At 55.6% G+C, this 19,161-nt stretch overlaps 6 protein-coding genes across 6 annotated transcripts; 1 reads left to right on the plus strand and 5 right to left on the minus strand.

Annotated features, from left to right (window-relative positions):
* Positions 1–818: 818 nt before the first annotated feature.
* On the minus strand, positions 819–4,821 carry SNOG_05888 (hypothetical protein; the record flags this gene model as incomplete). The annotated part of the gene is made up of 4 exons (XM_001796231.1): positions 819–1,508; positions 1,672–3,480; positions 3,509–4,497; positions 4,629–4,821. The coding sequence occupies 4 exons, from the start codon at positions 4,819–4,821 to the stop codon at positions 819–821; spliced, it is 3,681 nt and encodes a 1,226-aa protein (XP_001796283.1).
* A 2,511-nt stretch (positions 4,822–7,332) lies between these two features.
* SNOG_05889 (hypothetical protein) lies at positions 7,333–8,256 on the minus strand (the record flags this gene model as incomplete). Its single annotated transcript, XM_001796232.1, has 1 exon — positions 7,333–8,256. The coding sequence occupies one exon, from the start codon at positions 8,254–8,256 to the stop codon at positions 7,333–7,335; it is 924 nt and encodes a 307-aa protein (XP_001796284.1).
* A 1,058-nt stretch (positions 8,257–9,314) lies between these two features.
* Positions 9,315–10,910, minus strand: SNOG_05890 (hypothetical protein; the record flags this gene model as incomplete). Its single annotated transcript, XM_001796233.1, has 3 exons — positions 9,315–10,119; positions 10,168–10,673; positions 10,761–10,910. The coding sequence occupies 3 exons, from the start codon at positions 10,908–10,910 to the stop codon at positions 9,315–9,317; spliced, it is 1,461 nt and encodes a 486-aa protein (XP_001796285.1).
* Positions 10,911–11,562: 652 nt separating this feature from the next.
* SNOG_05891 (hypothetical protein) lies at positions 11,563–12,375 on the minus strand. The gene is made up of 3 exons (XM_001796234.1): positions 12,294–12,375; positions 12,126–12,238; positions 11,563–12,066 (listed from the first exon to the last, which is right to left on the minus strand). Exons 1-3 carry the CDS (start codon positions 12,346–12,348, stop codon positions 11,731–11,733), a joined length of 504 nt encoding a protein of 167 aa, XP_001796286.1. The 5' UTR covers positions 12,349–12,375; the 3' UTR covers positions 11,563–11,730.
* Positions 12,376–12,666: 291 nt separating this feature from the next.
* On the plus strand, positions 12,667–13,318 carry SNOG_05892 (hypothetical protein; the record flags this gene model as incomplete). The annotated part of the gene is made up of 2 exons (XM_001796235.1): positions 12,667–12,693; positions 12,755–13,318. The coding sequence occupies 2 exons, from the start codon at positions 12,667–12,669 to the stop codon at positions 13,316–13,318; spliced, it is 591 nt and encodes a 196-aa protein (XP_001796287.1).
* Positions 13,319–13,739: 421 nt separating this feature from the next.
* Positions 13,740–18,688, minus strand: SNOG_05895 (hypothetical protein; the record flags this gene model as incomplete). Its single annotated transcript, XM_001796236.1, has 6 exons — positions 13,740–14,050; positions 14,102–16,152; positions 16,211–16,427; positions 16,586–17,918; positions 17,980–18,492; positions 18,608–18,688. 6 exons carry the CDS (start codon positions 18,686–18,688, stop codon positions 13,740–13,742), a joined length of 4,506 nt encoding a protein of 1,501 aa, XP_001796288.1.
* Positions 18,689–19,161: the final 473 nt, after the last annotated feature.

Genomic DNA, 19,161 nt, shown 5'->3' on the forward strand with positions numbered 1-19,161 from the left:
GCAGATGATATGGTAACATCCTGTTCGCGCCAAGCTGATATATATGGTGACCAGAAGGTCATCCATCTGCATCGTCACCTCGTATCGGCTTTGCCCCTCCCGCAATCGCCACATCTTTACGCAGTCGACCCTGTGCTCTCGTAAATCACCGCTTCATAGACTCAGTGACGTTCGGCGACATGCCTGAATAGAGGTCAAGTACCATGCTTTCACCGTGTCTTAGTCTCGCGGATACGAGCGCCAATCGCAATGGAAATAATGCCTTTTCTTGCGTGCAAAGCCTGATATACTCGGCTAGTTGCGTCAAAACTTCTCTCCCCTTGGCGATCCCGTCCTTCAGCCCAGTCTCAAACTCAAGTTCCCATCGCGCGTATTGACCAGAGAGAAATATTGCGCCGCATCGTGACAGCAAGATAGATGAAGCAGAATACTGATTCGCATATGGGCGCAACTGGTGCTCCAACCTACCCTCTATAAAACTTTCAATCATCCAAGGTCTTCACTCACGTCAACATCGGCAAGCCAGTGAAAGAAGAAGAAGAAATTGATATATACGCATGCCATCGCCCTCATGTCTGTATCATTATCTACATCCATCGCATCGAATTCGTATCCAATCCATGAAACCGTCAATTCATTAAACTTTCCATCCCCAGTCTCTCTTCCAATCTCACTTCAGGGGGGGGTATAAAGCCTTTCTTTCAATCCAGCTCTTCGCAAAAACAAAAATCACAAAATAGCACACACACACGCAGACGTCATTCTAATCCACAACCTCCTCCTTCTCTACCATGGAGGGTGTTCGGGGTGGGGGCACTCTATTTCTTGCCCTTCTTCTTCTTCTTCTTATTCGCGTTTGCGGTGGTAGGCGTGCTGGGCGTCGAGTCGGTGGGGCTCTTGGGGTCTTCTTCGGCATCGTCTTCCTTTGCCTCGGGGACGGGGTCTTCGGCGGCGGGAGTAGCGGGAGTCTCCTCCTTGGGTGCCTCAACTTCTGGCTCGGCAGCCTTGACTTCCTCCTTGGGTGCCTCGACAACAGGTTCGGCGGCCTTGACTTCCTCGACGGGAGCAGCGACTTCGGGCTCTTTCTCGACAACCTTCTCGACCTCAGGCTCCTTCTCAACGACCTTCTCGGCGACCTCAGGTTCCTTCTCAACAACCTTGGCCTCCTCCTTAGGAGCAGCCTTGGCGTCTGCGAGGTCCTTCTTCAGAGACTCGGTCTCGGCGGTCACGTCCTCAAGCTGCTTCTTGAGCGCGGCAGAGTTCTCTTCAGCCTGGCTAAGAGACTCCTGAGCGGACTTCAACTGGGTCTCGACGTCGGTCTTGGATACCTCAAGAGCCTTGAGCTCTTCAGACGCCTTGGAAGATTCAGCGAGCTTAGATTCGAGGTCAGTGATCTTGGTGTCTAGCTCCGCCTTCTCAGAAGCAGTCTTCTCAGATGAAGCCTTGAGCGCGGCGATCTCAGTCTTCAGAGCCTCGGCCTCTTCAGCAGTCTGCTTGGATGCCTTGAGCTACCTCCGTCTGTGGTCGCGAGTCTTGGCCTTTGCCTCTTCGAGTTCAGATTCGGCCTTCTTTGCGGTCTCGAGGGTGCGGCGTTGGCCTTCTCGAGCTGAGCCTGCAAATCAGCGACCTTGCTGCCATCCTACCTTGGCGGCAGCGAGGTCCTTACTCCACAGTCTCCTTCGCAGCCTTGGTCTCCTCGTGATCGGCGGTGGCCTTCTCGAGCTGGGTCTGGAGATCCTTAACCTTCTCCTCGTGAGAGCCGGACGCGGATGCAACACTGGCAGCCTTCTCCTCGGCTTCGGCGGTCGCCTTCTTGGCGGCCTCGAGCTCCTCGTCGAGAGTGGCCTTGGCCTTCTTCAACTCCTCGAGCTCAGACTGAGCGGTGGAGAGAGAAGCCTTGGTCTCCTCGTGAGATGCCTCAGCGGCCTTGATGGCATCCTGGTTTCCGGAAGCGGACTCCTTAAGCTCGGCGAGAGCCTTCTCTGCAGCGGACTTCGCCTCCTCGGCACTGGCGAGCTGCTCCTTGACAGAGTCATGCTCAGATGCCTTGGCGGCGAGATCCTTCTCAAGAGTAGCAACCTTCGCCTCAGCCTCGCCGCTTGACGACTTGGCAACGAGAAGGGCTTCTGAATGCTCAGCGTCCTTGGCTTCGAGCTTGCTGGTAGCCTCCTTGAGAGAGGCCTCGAGCTCAGCAACCTTGCCCGCATCTGCCTTCGCATCAGCCAACTCCTTCTCGAGTGCCTCGATCTTGGTGGTGAGGTCCCCGGTCTGGGTCTTGGAAGTCTCGGCAGTCTGAAGAGCTTCGGTAAGCTTAGCCTCGGTCTCTTCAGCCTTGGTGTTGGACTCCTTAAGAGAGGCCTCAAGGGTGGCAATCTTGGCAGAGAGCTCATCAGTGTCACCCTTTGCCGCCTCGCCAGCCTTCTTCGCCTCCTCGACCTCAGTGTCCTTCGCCTTGAGAGAAGCTTCGAGCTCAGCAATCTGACTCTTGAGGCCCTCAGCCTCTCCTGATGCAGACTCGGTAGCCTTGGTGGACTCCTCCTTAGCAGCAGCGGCCTCCTTTTGGGCAGCCTCAAGATCAGTCTTGGCGGATGCGAGGGATGACTCAAGCTCGGCAATCTTTGCCTGAAGACCCTCCGCATCGCCCTTGACAGACTCAACAGTCTTGTTGGACTCCTCCTTGGCAGAAGTAGCTTCCTGCTGGGCAGTGGCGAGGGAAGCCTCGAGCTCAGCGATCTTGCTCTGAAGGGTGGTAGTCTCCTCCTTTGCAGACTCAGAAGCCTTTGTGGTCTCGGCCTTCGCATCAGCGAGTGCCTGCTCCAAATCGGCAACCTTAGTCTGGAGACCCTTGGAGTCACCCTCCGCTGCGTCCTTAGCGGCAGCAACGTCCTTCTGGGCAGTATCGAGGTCAGACTTCGCAGATGCGAGTTCGGTTTCGAGACCAGTGATCTTGCCTTGCAGAGCCTCAACCTCCTCCTTCGACGAAGAAGTGGCCTTTTCAGCCTCCTCCTTTGCAACGGCAAGGTCCTTCTCAAGCTCAGTAATCTTAGCGGCCGACGATTCGGAAGCATTCGATACCGCACCCTTGGCAGACTCCAATTCGGCGTCCTTAGCAGCAAGGCCGTCCTTTGCCTCCTTCAGCGAAGCCTCAAGCTCAGCAACCTTGGCGGCAGACTCCTCGGATGCAGAGCTGGCAGTGCTCTTCGCACCCTCAAGCTCCTTCTCCAGGTCGGCAATCTTTGTGGTAAGAGCGTCGACGTTGCTCTTCGCCTCCTCAGCAGCCTTGACGGCAGCGTCCTTCTCGGCAGTGACAGTCTCGAGCTCAGCAGTCTTAGCGGCCAGCGAGTCTTGAGCGTCCTTCAACGACTTCTCAAGCTCGGTGATCTGGCTACGAAGACCCTCAGCATCGCCGTTGGCAGAGTCAGCAGACTTGAGTTTCTCCTGCAAATCGGCGATCTCAGCCTTCAAGCTGTCGACCTCGCCCTTGGAGGACTCAGTAGCCTTGGGACGCCTCAGCGACGGCAGCACTGTGCTCCTCGGACTTGGTTGCGAGCTCAGCCTTGGCAGTCACAAGCTGCTCCTTCGCCTGGGCCAACTCGCTCTGAAGTTCCGATACCTTGGAAGAAGCATCGGTGGATCCGGATGAGAGTTCAGTGATCTGGGCGCGGAGACCCTCAGCCTCAGAGTCATGAGTCTGCTTGAGCTCGGCAATGGTACCACGGAGACCCTCTGCCTCCTCCTTGGTAGCAGAGTGGGATTGCTCGAGGTCGGTGATTTGAGTGCCACGGGCAGCAATTTCCTCCTCGTGCTGCTTCTGGAGGTCACCAATTTGTGACTTGAGGGCGGTGATTTCAGACATGAGAACAGCGATCTTATCGTCCTTGGCGCCGGCATCGGTAGCGGCTGACCTGGTGGTCTCGTTCTCAGCCTGGAGACCCTCAATGGTGGCATGCGCCTTTGACAGCGAGGCCTCCTTCTCAGCGTGGGCTGCGGTGAGCTTCTCCAGATCGTCCTTGGCGGCAGCCAACTCCTGCTCGACGTTGGACTTGTCGGCATAGAGCTGCTCGTGCTCGGCGCGTGGGATCGAGTCCTCGCTGGTCTTGCCACCCTCTAGGCTCTGGATGGTCTGCTTGAGCTCCTGGATCTCAGCCTTGAGAGCATCGATCTCAGCCTGTAGCTCAGCAACACGGCCTGCCCACTCTTCCTGGACGGTGTTGCGCTCCTTGAGCTTTGCCTCACGCACCTGTTGCACGACGACGCTGACCATGTGCTCCTCGAGCTCCTTCTTGTCCTGTTGCAGGGTAGCCTCGCGCTCTTCGAAGCCCTTCTCACGCTCCCTGTAGTCTTCCTCCAACACCTTGACATGTTGGTCCTGGGACTGTGCGACGGTTTGTGCCTCGGACAGCTGGGCCTCGGTGTGTGCCAGCCTCTTCTGCAGCTTCTCGATTTTTACTTCGAGCGTGTCGTCGTCGGAGGGAGACGGGGGCTCGGTGGAGGGAGCTGGCGAGCGACGGGTTAGTAAAGCCGAGGCAGGCACGTACTGAGGAGCTACGTGATATGGAAGATAAGGGCTAGACGAACGTGCTACATGGTGTTATTGGGAGTTGGAGGGGAAAAGAGCTTATACATACCAATTCGGTCCTCTCCTCCAGGAATGCTTGCCTCATGTGGCGTGTCGGGCGGGGTATCGATGCCGTTCTCGCGCGGGGCCTCATCGATCTTGCTCGGCGCTGTGGTGTCTGTGGTTGTGACGGGCGCGGTGGGCATGGATGGCACCGGTTCCGGGTGGCCAGCCCCGAAGAAGTAGTTGTATGCTCGCTTCATGCTGCTTGTGCGCTTGGGAAGACCCGGGCGCTGTGAACTCGTGGATTTGCGTCCTCGTCGGTCCTGTTGCTCAGCTGCTTCACCGGTTACTGTAACGGGAACAAGCAGATCTCCGCCGCTGTGTGGTGGCCTTTGTGAAGGTCGTCGTGTTAGGCGGCGACCGAATTTCTGAGATCCCGACTGGATGTCAGCGAGGATCTGCTTCTGCTCTTTGCTCGAGACACTGAGAGAGGTGGTCAGCGATGGTCCAATCGGGTGAGACAGCGGCAGCAAGCGGGCTCAGTGTGCAGGTAAGGTAAGAGCCAATGACTGCAACAATAAAAAAGTTTGACAGAAATTGGAACCTCAAAAGCAGAATTGTTTGCTCTGCAGACAAAGGAAGTAAAGAGCTTCTCACCAAAGCGTTCGTTCGTAAGTCGTTAACACCTCTCAACCGAAAAGGCTGAGTCGTTACAAAAAAAAGTTTGTGTTTGGCAAAGTACAAGCTCGGGAGAAAAGAAAAGCAGCAGAGAGCGGCAGCGGGACAAACTTACTCATAGCTCTGTTTGCGCCCAAAGCTAGGCATGATTCGACGAATGAAAAAATTGCGTTATCAGTGATTCGAGCGCCTTGCACACGGCGACGAGAGCGGTCAAGTACTCGACAGTTTTTATGTACGGAAGCACAACCACGTCGGTCGCTGGTCTACGCCTCGGACCAATTGCAGGGGTGCACGTTGCGTTGGGATGTGGAGACGATTGTCCGGTTGAACTGCCGCAAGCTGTTGGTGTGTATGAATTGGGAGTAGAAGTGAGCAGCAGGAGCGAGTTGGGGGTGCTGGTATTAAGTGCTTTTTGATGGCTTTGCGCAGGTGTCGTGTTACGGTGCTGCTGCCAACGTGCACAACATCAACCCGGGCGAAATGGGATGGGATGGTATGATGAAGCTTGAGCACGGATACGCGCGCGCGCTGGCGGGTACATATAGTGACGGACTCGGCGTCTGCCAATTGATCTGCTCCTGCTGCTATGTCGTCGCATCGTGCTCGAAGCGACCTCTCACGCGCTTTGCGAACAAGGCCTCTCCTCGACCACAGGGCACGCCTGAAACACGACGCGCTGCAAAGAGTCTTGCCATCATGACAGATGCTGATCGAGGGCGATTATGCAGGGCTGAAGGCCGAGGCGGTTGATGCGTTGTACAGGGTGAGTGGCATCCTTCTCCGCTTTTTTTCCTGTCGCCAATGTCGGTCGCGGTGTCGCGCTCGGACACGTCAAGCTTCACTGCACCTCACCTCATTCATCGACGTGGACAGCAGCCCTCAGGTACCGCACACTGCCATCATCGTCACATGGGATACATCACGCCATATACCCATTGCATCTTCAACGCGTTCACGCTGCTGTCGTCATTCAGCAAAGCAGAGCAAATCTCTTCACCGCCAATGCACCCCAGAGCCGCCAGACCTGTCCAACCCGAATCCCTGCATGCATAACCGTCGACCCGTCCTCTAGCGCTAGCCACATCTCCACCGCCATATCGCACATCAGATCGCAAACTGTCCACGACCCCTCCTCCAGCTCGTCAAAGTTTTCCTTGTTGCTCTGGTGACTCGTTGGCTTCGCCGAGGGGTAGGGCACGTGAAAACGCCGAAAGTGAAGCGAATGGCGGACATCGTGGGAAATGAGGTGGCTTGAAGTGTTGCGCCATCCCGAGATCACGTGCAGTAGCACGACATCGTCATCGCGCTACTGTTGGAGCACGTCCTGCCTCTGTAAATCACGATTATTGGTATCCATTGATCTGACGGATAGCTTTGTCTTAACATGGTAGGTATAGACAAGGCTATACAATAGCTGAACTGCAAGGACGAGTCTTTACTCTGCACGGTATTCAAACTATACCGCTGCTGTATGGTATACATCCCTCGTGTATAGACCCACCAGCTCCAGAGACGTTCGTTACATCGACACTACAAAACATTCGTGTGCGTGTAATTTTGTTAGTTGTGCAACGCGTTGCGACACATGCGATAATGAAATGGGCAAAGCAAGAGGAGCAGCGATGAAGATGGACAATCTAGGGCAGCGAAGCAGCCACACAATCTGGCAATCATAAATCACCACGCCTGACATCGAGGAATGCTGACTCCTAAATTGACAACATTGAAGCAGACAATCAATGAAGAAAAGAATCATCGCGTGCAAGGGAACCAATATCAACATCACCCTTACTGTAGCAATATTTCGTGCCGATCCTCTCGGACTGGATATTCTACCAGCATGCAATGTGTACCGTGGAGATCTAAAACCGCTACAAGCCCGGTCACTGTCACAATTCGTTTCGCGACATGGGCAGGGTCATGGAGAACATTACAGTATGTATTGAATGATTTGTCGGATTGCTCACTTGGCCGTTGTTTATCTCAAGGTTCAAGATAACCATGTCTCCAGTACGACCCCAACAACACTGGCTAAGAAAAAGTATTCCGCCACAAGATGCAATGTTGCTATTTACTCCCTGCACATTCTACTACGCACTGAAGATCGCTTTATTCTCCCTCACCCAGTCTTCAAGACTAGTCGCCGGCCTTCCCGTATAAAGCTCAACATTCCTCACTCCTTCCTCATAGTGTGGGAAAATCTCCCCATCCCCCTTATCCCTGCCCTTCGTACCCAGTACGTCCACCATGTACTTTGCAAAATGTTCCGGCATGCCCGATCCAATGTACCTCTTGTAACCCTCCTCGGGCCCCAGCGCCGTGATCTCCAACTCCTTACCCAGCACCCTGCCAATCCTCACAGTACTGTCGTATATAGACAGGATCTCAGGGCCATAGAGATACACCTTCTTCTGTCCATTCCGCGGGCCAGACACGAGTATGCTACCAGCCACCCTGCCAATGTCCGCGGGCGCAATGTTATCCTGCAGGAACGTGGCGCCGTACAATACCACACGCCCACTGGCTAAGCCCGCCTTGTCCGACAGCAGGTTCGTGACGAAGCATCCGGGCCGCACAGCGACGTAGCCGTCCGGCCCAAACACGTCGTCCAGGTTCGCTTCGACCTGCGCATGCGCATGAGGGATTAGTTCCGAGGAGGGAATGGCCCGCAACTCGTGCTTTGTCGGGATAGTGAAGCTGCTCAGGAAGACGACGAACGAGATGCCCGCGGCTTTCAACGCTTCAATGGCGGCCCGCATGTGGTCGGGTGCGCCGTGCACGAGGTAGATGAAAGCGCGCCGTGCGCCTGAAGTCTGGACGGCTTGGAGCACGGTTTCGGGCTTTTGGAGGTCGGCTTGGACTCGGTGGAAGGCGCCTGAGTCCTCTGCGAGGCTGGGAATCTTCTTGCTGGTGTCTCTCATCGCTAGCCACACCTTGGCACCTTGTTCTGCAGCCGCATGGGCAGCGATAGATCCCACTTGACCTGTCGGGCCGAAAATGATTACAGAGGACATTGTGGCACAGAAGGGTATTATTCGAAATGGGAAAGTTAGATTTTGTAGAGAAGGCTTGGCAGCTGGGAGGCTTTACACGTGGTGAAGATGAAGGTAGAATTCAAGTACCGACTTCTAGAATCTCAAGTATATTCTACTCTCTTTTTATACGCTCACTTGAGTCGACTTACTACCCCGCCTTACGTAAGGCACGATCCAGCATTATTTCAACTCGGTTGGGAGATATCGGGATTATCGGAATGAAGGGAGTTAACGATTCGTGTTTGTTATAATCCGGACACTGAACGCGGGACTAACTGTAGGACCACAGAGTTTGTACCTCACAGACCTTGCGCTCCTAAATGATGCGTTACCTTTCCCCAAACCTACGGATCACCTTGATATGGAAGAAACAATGGAAACAAGAACAATCCCTTCATCAGCTCAAGCGTTCAATATCACTGATCCAGAAAAAACATGTAATCAAAAATAATAAAACACGGCTTCTTGACATGCTCGCCCTAACAGAATAGAGAACGCACGATAAACACAACAGGTAACAAAATCATTTCCAATGCTTATTGTCAGGAGCAAGTTGTGTAATCATGTGAAACTCCATCTTCGCTCCACTGATCTAACCCTAAAGGGATCAAAATAAATACGCCCCAAACGCCATGAAGATGCTGTCCATAACTGAAAGTCGCTATAGTCTATGGGCAAAGTGCGAAGAAACACAAAGAAAAGAAAACGCCGTATCAAAGGATTTTACTAGGAAAGAGGCTGTGCACGTATCCGCTCCTCCTCATCTTCATCATAAACATCCGGTACCGATGAGGCCGACGAAGTACTGAGGTGCGAAGAACTTCTGAATCGGCCAGAGATCGGGGGAACCGTCCTGATGATCAAGATTTCAGGCGCGGAGGACTCGGAGGTATTGGAGAGTGAGCGACCATGTCCCGAAAAGGAGTAGCTGTGTCGCATGTTCCTGGCTCGCTGTCGACTTCTTCGCAACCGCTCTCTTCCTGATCAAGAAACACAGACAGGTCAGCTTGGATCTCAAGAACAAAGGGATGCTACTCCTATTGCTGTGGACCAAACAAACCCCTGCGTATCCGATCCGTCATGCTGTTGTTTTCGGATGACGAGTTGGCCTCCGCTTGGGCACCAGTGGTAGCAGCTCCGTTGTCGCCTGCAACGACGAATGGATCTCCAGGCGTTCCGCTACCAGATACATCGAACGCGCCTGGCATCGATCTTGTTCGATTTATTGGCGCTCCAGGGTTGGTCGTTGCTGACAGAGATGATGCCTGCGGTTGTTGCGACTGTTGCGACTGTTGCGATTGCTGCGATTGCTGCGATTGCTGCGATTGCGCTTGTTCGTCGTGTTTTGAGATGCTCTTTCGGCAATGTGGGCAGGTGTCGTGCTCTCGCAGCCATGCACTGACACATTGATGATGGAACCAGTGCTTGCAGGGCAGGACAGTGACTTCTTCGCCAATGTTGACCTCGTCCATACATATGCTGCATTCTGCTTTGTGTTCTGCTCCAAGCATCTCCTCATCGACCTTCTTCCGTGGCAGGCTGTCGATGTCGGACGGTTGGGCTGGTGGAGGAGCGTTTGAGGAAGCTGTCTGTTCCATGAGCTGGGAGACAATGCGGTCGAGTCCTTCTTGCGAGTACACGAAGTCGCCCATATTGCCGCCAGGTCCGACCATGCCAAGGGAGCTGAAAAGTTGAAGGAACGGGTGCGCGGGGTGTAGGTGTGCATTGCCATCGCGATCCTGGTCACCTTGGAATTGTGCTTCGGCACCACCAGCATGATGATGAGCGGCTTGAAAGCTACCAGGTGGAGCACCCAGTGCAGCCATGAGTCCAGTAACCACGCTATTTCAATGTTAGCATCATCTCCAGAATCCATTTTTGGTCACATACTTTGTGATATCATCCACCGGCTCCATCCGTGGTTCTGGGTTGTTCGCATCCCGAGGAAACAGTCTTGCTCCGCCCGTGTATGTGAATCTTGACGCAGTGACTCGAGGTTGTCCCGGCGCACCTTGACCCTGAGCCTCCTGGAAAGCAGACTGATTCTGGTCCTGCCCGAACAACCCCTCACCTTGGCCTCGTTGTTGTTGACCCTGTGCTTGTCCCGCGACTCTTGTCAGCCCATTGAGCATGGACATGAAGCCGCCTATCGAGGCTGGCGCCATTCCACCAGCAGCTCGGAACTCCTGAGGCGAGACGGACCGCGTTATGGTCGCCTGGACGTTGAATCTGCCTGGCGCAGTCTGTGTGAACTGCAAGTTACTGATATCTCCTTCGTCTGGGTCCTCGCTGGCGAACGGGTTGTGTCGGGGTCGTTCGAGGTCGGGCATCGACTCATCGTCGTCGCCCCCGTCGGCAAACATGGCGCTGTCTCGTGGGTCATTGTTGTCTTCGATCTGGACGGCATTAGCGGGTTCGATATGTCTTCGCCTTGTCCAGCCTGGTGGGGCGAGCTGAAGCAAAGTTGCGCAACTTCAACTCACGATCTCGGTGAAGTCTGAGCCGCACTCCGGACAGGTCAGGCCGTGTTCGTCTCGATACCATTCGTCGGCACACTCGTGGCAGAACATCATGTCGCGGTGGGCAGGCGTCTGGGTCTGGCCCGGCGCGGGTGGATTGCTAGATCGGTCCATGGTAGTGGGCGGAGAGTAGGATTGTGTAGGTGTGGCCTAGGTATGGTGATGAGTGAGGAACGGGTGGCTCGAGGATGGTAGACTCACGGGTTGGTGCAGCAAGTAAGCCCAGCGGAGTCGACCAGTCTCAGCACCTTGTCATGCGCTGCGCTGGAATGACCAATAGCACGGTGTGGCTAATTGCAACTAGAGTAGTTGCGGATGACTTGGGCGGATGCGTGGAGGATTTTTAGGGCGAGGAAAAGTGGCCGTCGGAGGTGGTGAGACTGGGGGCAAAGTTTGGCGTCTTGAAGCTTGCTCGCGAGACCGGTGACGTTGTCGCGGGTAGATCGCGAAGTTGCGGGCCTGAGCCAGGGTCCACTATCCCACCAAGGATGAGGCCGAGCTTTTAGTTGCAGAATGTCGCCTCTCGAGTATCGAAAAGAACAATATGAGAAGTTCCGAAGTGGGAAGCGTGAGGCTGGCCTTTTTGACGATAGAGGCTGATTGTCGTGTGCTTGTCTTTGACTCTTCGTTTGTTCGGCGATTTGTCTTTGGCTTTCTTCGGCATTCCATCTGTTTCTTTACCCATCCGCGGCACCAACTGCCAGTCACAGCATGTTTGTAGAGTCAGGCATAGATGGGCATACTGGTGCCTGCAAGAGTGAAAGGATCGTAGCGAAGACAGTTCGATCGATTTGCATGTACAGAAAGACTGCTTGGACGTTTCTACAGTCTTAGCCAAAGATATTGAAACCACCAACGCCTATGCATTACGCTTGCTGGAGCATCACAATACTCCAATAGTCATCCAAGTCGTCCATATTTCCCAGAGCTGCCTTCAAATCATTACCGCTTCTTGGTCCTCATCATCATGCTCCCCACCACACCAGCCGCAACAACCAGTCCGCCAACAATAGCTGCTCCAACGAGACCTTCCTTTGCCACCTTCTCGTCGATCAGGCCCTTCAAGCTGCCTGCCTGCAAGTTGGCGGGCTCCACGCTCCAGCAAAAGCTCGTTGTATCTTCGTGCCTCGGCATAGTTTCCGAGCTTATAGTTTCCGAGAGCGAGGTAGTAGAGACATTCGCGCCGCCGTTCGCGAGAATTGCGGAAGATTTCTGAAAGCAGCCGCACGCCTTCTTGCTGGTCGGGGCGCGAGTTGGATTTTATGAGGCCCTATCAAGGTGAGTATGTTGCTCGGTAGTGGTGCGGGGGGCAGTTTGAGAGTTGCATACCCATGCGTAGTTGAACTTGGTCTGTAGACCGACGTATTCTCCCTCCTTCTCGTATTGCGCTCGCAGAACCTGGAGTTCTTCTGGCTTCAGCGGCGACTCCACGTCGGCGGCGTCTGTTCGACATTAGTCTCTACGAAAAGCCCACAACGAGGCGACCAAACGACGTACACGGCAATGAAGGCGACTTGGTTGTGTGATATTGTAAGAAATTATCCAAGAGCATAATGCGCACAGGTACGATCGAAGGCAAAGTCCAAGGTAGCGTGCACCAGCAGTCCTGACATGTCTCGTGAAACCGAATGTGACGTACGCTCGTGGCTCCCGTCCAGCTGTGGCGGGAGCTGCAGCCCGCCACACTTTGGTCGTTGCCATGCACGCGACTTTGCGCGCACGGACGATAAACAACAAACGTCAACACGACTGTATCGCCAACACTGAAATTTTACACCCCACACAACCACGAACGCGCATACCCAGCCGCACCCATTTCAAACACGAAACCCACGCAAAAACTCCACGCGACAACAACCTCACCCTCAAAATGCTCCTCGACGAAGATCCCGCCGCCGTACGCTCACCCATCCCCCATCCCCCCTCCACCCAAACTCACATACTAACACCCCACCCAGCTAATCTCCCAATGCACCTCGCATTTCAAAATCGCCAACGACAAAGAATCCCTCAACCGCATCTCCGACTCCCTCTCCACACTCTCCACCTTCCGCACGCAGGAACTCCAATCCCTCAGCGCAAAACTCTCCGCGCTGTCCCGCACCCACCAAACCCTCGCGGCCAACCACTCGCACACCCTCACCCAGCACAACGCCGTCTCCCACGCCTCGGAAATCTTGCGTCTGGACACGGAGAAATTCAAAATCGCAAAGCAGGCTAGTGATTTGGAAATCGAGGGCGAGAGGCTCCAGGCCGATCTTGTGCGATTGGGCAATGTGAGCGGCGAGTTGGAGGAGGAAGGGGTTGAGGGGGGCGCCGTCGAGAGGCCTGGCGAGGATGCGACCGTGCTGAAGCTCAAGCTGTATCGCAGTCTGGGCATTGATGTCGAGGCGGATCGCACGACGGGCGAGTATAATAAGGCGGTGATCAGGAATGCGAATAAGGGCGATGTGCATGTGGTGCAGATTGATCCCAAGTTCTCGAGGCATTTCTACACGAACTACTTTTGGCGGACCATGTAAATGGGGCAGGGACTGGGGAGGGAGTTTTGTTTTGGTTGGGATGAGTTCATGAGATACCTTCTTGTTTTATGGGCGCTGTTGGGCGCATGGGACAATGCATACGGGCTTTTACTTCACTATTATCCTTCACGTGCTCTCTCTCACCTTGTTTGCACAGAACATAATGTCACCATCAACATTGAAAGACGTCCTTGTGCAGCGGCAGCTTCGATTGTAACTATGCTACACCGGCCGTGGGTAACGAACATTATCGATCCCTCAGCGCTCATGACTCAATCCCATCATGATCATCGTTAACACGAACATCCCACGCGCTGCATAAAATCTTTCGCTCCTAAAGTAAAAGCGCAAGTCCTCAACAAACCCTTCATGCCTTCTTGTTCCTCAAGAATCCCACCAGCGAAGTCTCATCGAAGCTTGCCTAACGCTTGCCCTTCTTCTTAGCCGCCACGACCTTGAAGATGCTGTTCTCGAGAGACGCTGGCTGCTGCGGCTGGGTCGATGCGCCGCCCTTTTTGGCAACCTCGGACCAGCCGCTGCTTGACGACTTGTTCTCTGCAGGAGAAGAAGTGTTGCGGTCGTCGATGATGCCCTTGTCAGCAAGCTTGCGACGGCGGAGGAACTCCTCGGCGAAGTGGCGAGAGTCCAAAGTGCTGGAGGCAGAGTGCACAGATTCGGTAATGAGCTCAGCGTCAGCGGGGAAGCTGAGAAGAGACGAAACAAAGTCTTCGGCTGGAAGGATGTTAGCATGGTGCTTTGAAGGTGGTGAGAGAGGACACATACCATTGATGCTCTTGTTGAGGTCGTGACGGAGCTCATTGACAGCCCACTTGCGGAACTCCTCCTCAGCGTTGAGCTTACCAGACTGGCCACCGATTGTAGTGCTGCGAGTCACTGTAGGCTTCTTGACTGCAGATGGCACGATTGTAGTGCTGACAGAGCGCGTAGCCGCAGCAGGCGTGGGGGTAGAACTACCCGGAGGCTTGGTCTTGCCACTGGCACCGACAGTTGTCCAGGCACTGTTAACGCCCGGGGCACTGGGTGCTGCTGTTGTCACTTTGCTCGCGAGGTCAGCATATCGCTTACCACCCGAGGGAGCAGGAGCGGCGACACCAAATGCAGTAGCGGCTTGAGCGGCTTGAGTAACGGCGCGTTGCTTGCGCGCCTCTTCTTCCTTCTGGATCTGCTGCAGCGTCTTCTTCGAGAGCGAGGCGGATGGCGTGGCAGCTTTTCCGGGTGCTGGTTTAGCTCCCCAGACGGACGCAGCAGCTCCACCAGGGGTGACAGGCGATGCTCCGCTAGCCCACGTAGAGCTGGATGGCAGACCTGGCTGTACAACAGGTGATTGCGTCTGGGCTTGCATCTCCTTCTCGAACGCCTCACGGCGAGCAGCCGCTGCCAATGCCTCGCGTTCAGCAGCCTTCTTTGCTTCAGCTTCCTGGATCTCCCTCAGAGAAGGACCTCTAGCGGCCTCTGCAGGCTCCTTGGCCCATGGAGCGATCGAGGCACTAGGGGTGTCGGCAGCAGGCGTTGCGGCACCAGATCGAGACTCGGTTGTGAGATTCTCCGCGACGATTGGCTTTCTCTGTGCTGCTGGAGCAGGTAGTGGGGACTGCGAAGGCGCAGGCGGGAATGGGAAGATGGCCGGCTCTACCTTGTTCCATGCGGACTGGGGCTGAGGCGAGTGCTTTGCTGATTGGGCTTTCTGAACCTGCTCAGTCAGAGACAAAGGCTCTTGGCCGAAAGACGATGAGTCTGTCTGGAACTGCTGGGCGTTGGAGTCGGGAGAATCAGACTCGGATTGATCTCCCTGTTGCTGTGCCTGAGAGCCTGACGGCTTTCCTATGATACCTTCTGGTGGTGGTGCAACCTTGGCAGATTGGTCCAAGTCAGTCTGAAGTCGTAGCTCGTTGAATTGTTGAAACCGGTCAGCAAACGATTGCGCGTTTTGCTGGTCATTTGGGGCGAAACGTTGCACTGTGTCATGCTCCTGCTGCTCGCGTTGCAAGCGGGCGCGATCGCTGAGCATAGCCACGACCTGCTGAGCATGGGTGGGCTCAGATTGTTGCTGGCCAAAGCCCTGCTGACCCGCGCCGAACGGAGGCTGTCCAGCACGCCCAATGTTCAGACGCTCCATCAGGCCAGGGACGTCCTCTTCCCTGGAATTGCCCGCCATCTCGGAGCCTGGGCCAATTGGACCAAGCCCTGGAACGGTTCCGGGCCCAGCTCGGAAGGCATTATCGATGAGGCCTGGAACGGACGCACCGGGGGCACCTCCTTGACTAGGCGAAGGTTGATAGCCACCTGGAGATGTGATGCTGCCATAGCTTGGCTGGCTCTGCAGACTGTGGGCACTGGCGTGATGCTGCAGTTGATTGGGCAGGATGCCGCCAATCTGAACTTGCCTGGCAAGCGCTTGTTGCTGCGCAGCCAAATGCTCCTTCTGACGGGCCATTAGATATTGTTCTTCTTGTTTTCTACGCTCAAGTGCATTCTGCTGCTCCGCGGTCAGGGTTGTCCCAAAGCTAGGGAAACTGTTCGCAAATGGAGGCTGGGCCCCTGGAGTCGGGGTTGGACCAGCAGAGCCAGCCCAAGAGTTGCCTGGCTGAGCTGTAGGCGGCCCATGTGGAATACCGATCTGAGGCACGAGGAAGGGCTCCCTAGAGTTTCCGATGCGGCGGATAAGCTGGGCGAGCGGCTCGTACTCTGGCTCCTCTTGCTTTTTGACTAGCAGTTCGGGGGAGAAGAAGCCGGCCTTGTACCAATCGTGCATCTCGAGTCCGGAGAATGGTCCTTGCGTATTCCCAGAAGGATCACGGTAGATCCACCTCATTCTGTCTGGCATTACCATTGTCTTCTGTTGGGCCGGAGGAGGTTGACTAGAAGCAGGACTGTTGACGCCTGGGGTTGATGGTTGAGCAGTGCGAGTCTGGTTGAGTGCGGCCATTGAGCAGCGACGTGGTAGCTGCGTTGGACTGTGCTTGTCCAAATGGTAAGCCGTGATCCTCGCCGGAAGCTCCAGAGAAATCTTCGAACAGCGCACGGTTCGCAATCGTGCGGAAAGGGCTGTCAGTGTCACGTGCGAGGAGCCTGACCGCCGAATGCACCTCTACGGAAGGTGCCAGTCATGCTCTGCTGGCGGTCGCCGTCGTCCACGGAAGGTCGGTGCTGGTCGTTTCGCATCTGCTCTTGCATGGAGGCGAGGAAATAGAGATCCCAATCTACTGGATCGTCCCACTGTGCCGTGCCCCAGGCCCGAGTTCGCACCAAACAACGAGTTGCTGCCCAGACCAGCGAGTGAAGGCGACTGAGCTTCTCCAACGTTGCTAAATGCGCCGTCAAAGGCACCTAGACCGCGCTCTCGAATAGGAGTTCCTAGAGCCTGAGGCCCAGAGGGCCACCCTGAGGCACCACCTAGGCCAGGCAGTCCACCAAGGCCAGGAAGAGTTGGAAACCCTCGGGCTGGTCCTACGCTGGAGGTCTGACTACGATCGCTCGCAGCTACTTCGAATGGTCCAGGAGCTCGTCCGAGCCCGCCCAGTCCTCCAAAAGTGTTGTGCAGACCATGAGGGCCAGGCTGGTCGGTTTGGAAACTGCCCATGCCTGGGTAATGCGCGTTCTGGCCATCCGAGCCATCTGAATCATCCTCATGCCCGTCGCGCGCGTGATTGGGGCTTTGATACGGGTTGGTGTCGGTTGGGCTCATGGGAGAGTGGTGCGTAAAGTCTCCACGCTGGAAAATGTCGCGCATGCCAGTGTTATCCTGTGTCATTCCGAATACAGCAGACACGTCGTTGCGTCCGTCTGGGCGTTGCGGTGTTCCAAATGCTCCTTGGCCTTGTCGTCGAGGGGGGCTGAGATCGTCGCCGCCGCGTAGAGCTGCACTACCAGTTGGCATGTCGTCTTCTGGGTAAGGATCCGTGTCGTTGCTCATGGGCCTTTTTGAACGAGCCTCCATCCACGATCCACTTGACTTCCCTGGTTCCGCCTCGCTAAGCGTTCCGAGGTTGCTAAGCGAGGCCTTCTCCCTTGGTTCTTTTTCAAAGTCCTCAACACTGGTTTTACCCATGAGTCCCTTGAATCTGCTCTCGCCACGCATGCTTCCGAGCCCGGCCTTCTTGTCCGGCTGCGGGTTACCAAAGCTACCAAAGGCCCCAAATGCGCCGCCCCCAGATGCAGACCACGGTGAAGTGGTGCCGCCCGGGCTAAAGGGCGCAGTCGTTGTGCGCTTCAAAGAACCATGAGGTCCAGCATTCTCAGCTGCACCCTTGTCCTTGTCTCGCTCCTCGCCATTGCCGCTCGCACTTGTCTCCTTGTAGTCGGTCCTGCGGCGCACGAGCGCAGGTGGCGGGGTGACTGTGTTCGACTCTTCGCGCGCGAATCGTGAAGTCGCTGGAGACTGAGGGAAGTAGGAAGCTTCGCTTGTGTCACGGCGGCGACCGCCTGGGCGGGTGCTCGTAGGCGATGACACGCCGTAGGGCGTACCGCCACCCTGCGATACCGACGTCTTGCGCAGGGACAGACCTTCCTTGGGGGTTCCGTCCTTGTTCGTGTTCTGCACAGGCGGTTTCATTGGGGAGTTGACAGACGAAAGAAAGACCTAGGTGCAGAATGCATGTTAGATGGCGGTACGAAGACATATACAAGAAGCAAGAACATACCTCTCTCTCTTCGTCCGTCAGGTCGCGAAGACTCAGCGGCTCTATGCTGCCATCGCGATCCCAGCACTGGTCGACCCCGCTTTGAATGTCCCTGCTGTGGTCGTGGTTGCGACCCCACGAACCACTCGATGCTCCATTCGCGGCGTGCTGCTCCAGGCCGCCCATAGACAGCGAAGACAGGTCGTCCAGGAGTTCATCGCTATCCCTCTGTGTCCTGAACAGCTGCGTCAGCTGCTCCCGTGAGAAGCGACCCTCTGCAGTGCTGCCATTGCGTCCGGGTTGCGCATGCGGAGGCACGTAAACGCCGGGATTTGATGAGTTTTGATAGGCAGGAGTGTCTCTCGAAGACGACTGGGCGGTGGATCCGGAGAGCGAGGTCGCGTGTGAAGGCCGCCGGAAAGTTTGCGTGGCACCGTTTGTCCGTCGAGCCCTATCAAATGTCTGGTGAGCACTGGGCACGTAGGTCACGTCATTGGTCATGGTGGAAGCGAGCGAGTTAAGAAGAATCGGGAACTATGGTGTGTAGTGGTAGTGGCTGGGAGCAATACTCGACAGCTATGGAGCTGGAGCTAGGATGGCGGGTGTGGGTATGGGTATGCAAGGTACAGATTGCTGGGAAGCGCCATACGTACCATTCTGCACTCGACTCTGCACGCGCTGCGCTAGCATTGCTTCCTGCCGCTGCCGAAGCGAAAGAGGTAGGCGCCATTGTTGTGGTGGTGTTGGCGTGGGAAGTGGCTGTGGGGCGGATAGACGCTTTCGAGGGCCACAGGGCTGGGTGCGGAACACGAATTTCTGGTCGGGGCAGGTGTAGACGGGCGGAGATATGTCAAGCTGTGAGGTGATTCGAGCTTGCTTGGGGCGGGTATAGTGGTCGGAGAGTCGTGGGTGGTGTACAGGTCAAACGTCGTGTTCGCGTGGGGAACAGAGGAAGAGGCTCAAACATTTGAGATTGTCGTAGCCGAAGAAATGCCTCACGTGACCCGCAAGCCCAGCCATTTTCCACGACCGGCCCCCGCCCAGACGCGTTCACGACGCGCAACACTACATTCTCGACATGATGGTCATGACACCGAGAACCATCCGGACTCTGATCACAGGAGTTGCGGCTTCAGACAGTTGTGCCTGATAGCTAGCTCCCTCACTTGTGTAACAAGAATTGGACCACTCTGTGCTGCAGCG

Source organism: Parastagonospora nodorum, assembly GCF_000146915.1.
Source record: "Parastagonospora nodorum SN15 chromosome Unknown scaffold_8, whole genome shotgun sequence".
Lineage (NCBI taxonomy): Eukaryota > Fungi > Ascomycota > Dothideomycetes > Pleosporales > Phaeosphaeriaceae > Parastagonospora > Parastagonospora nodorum.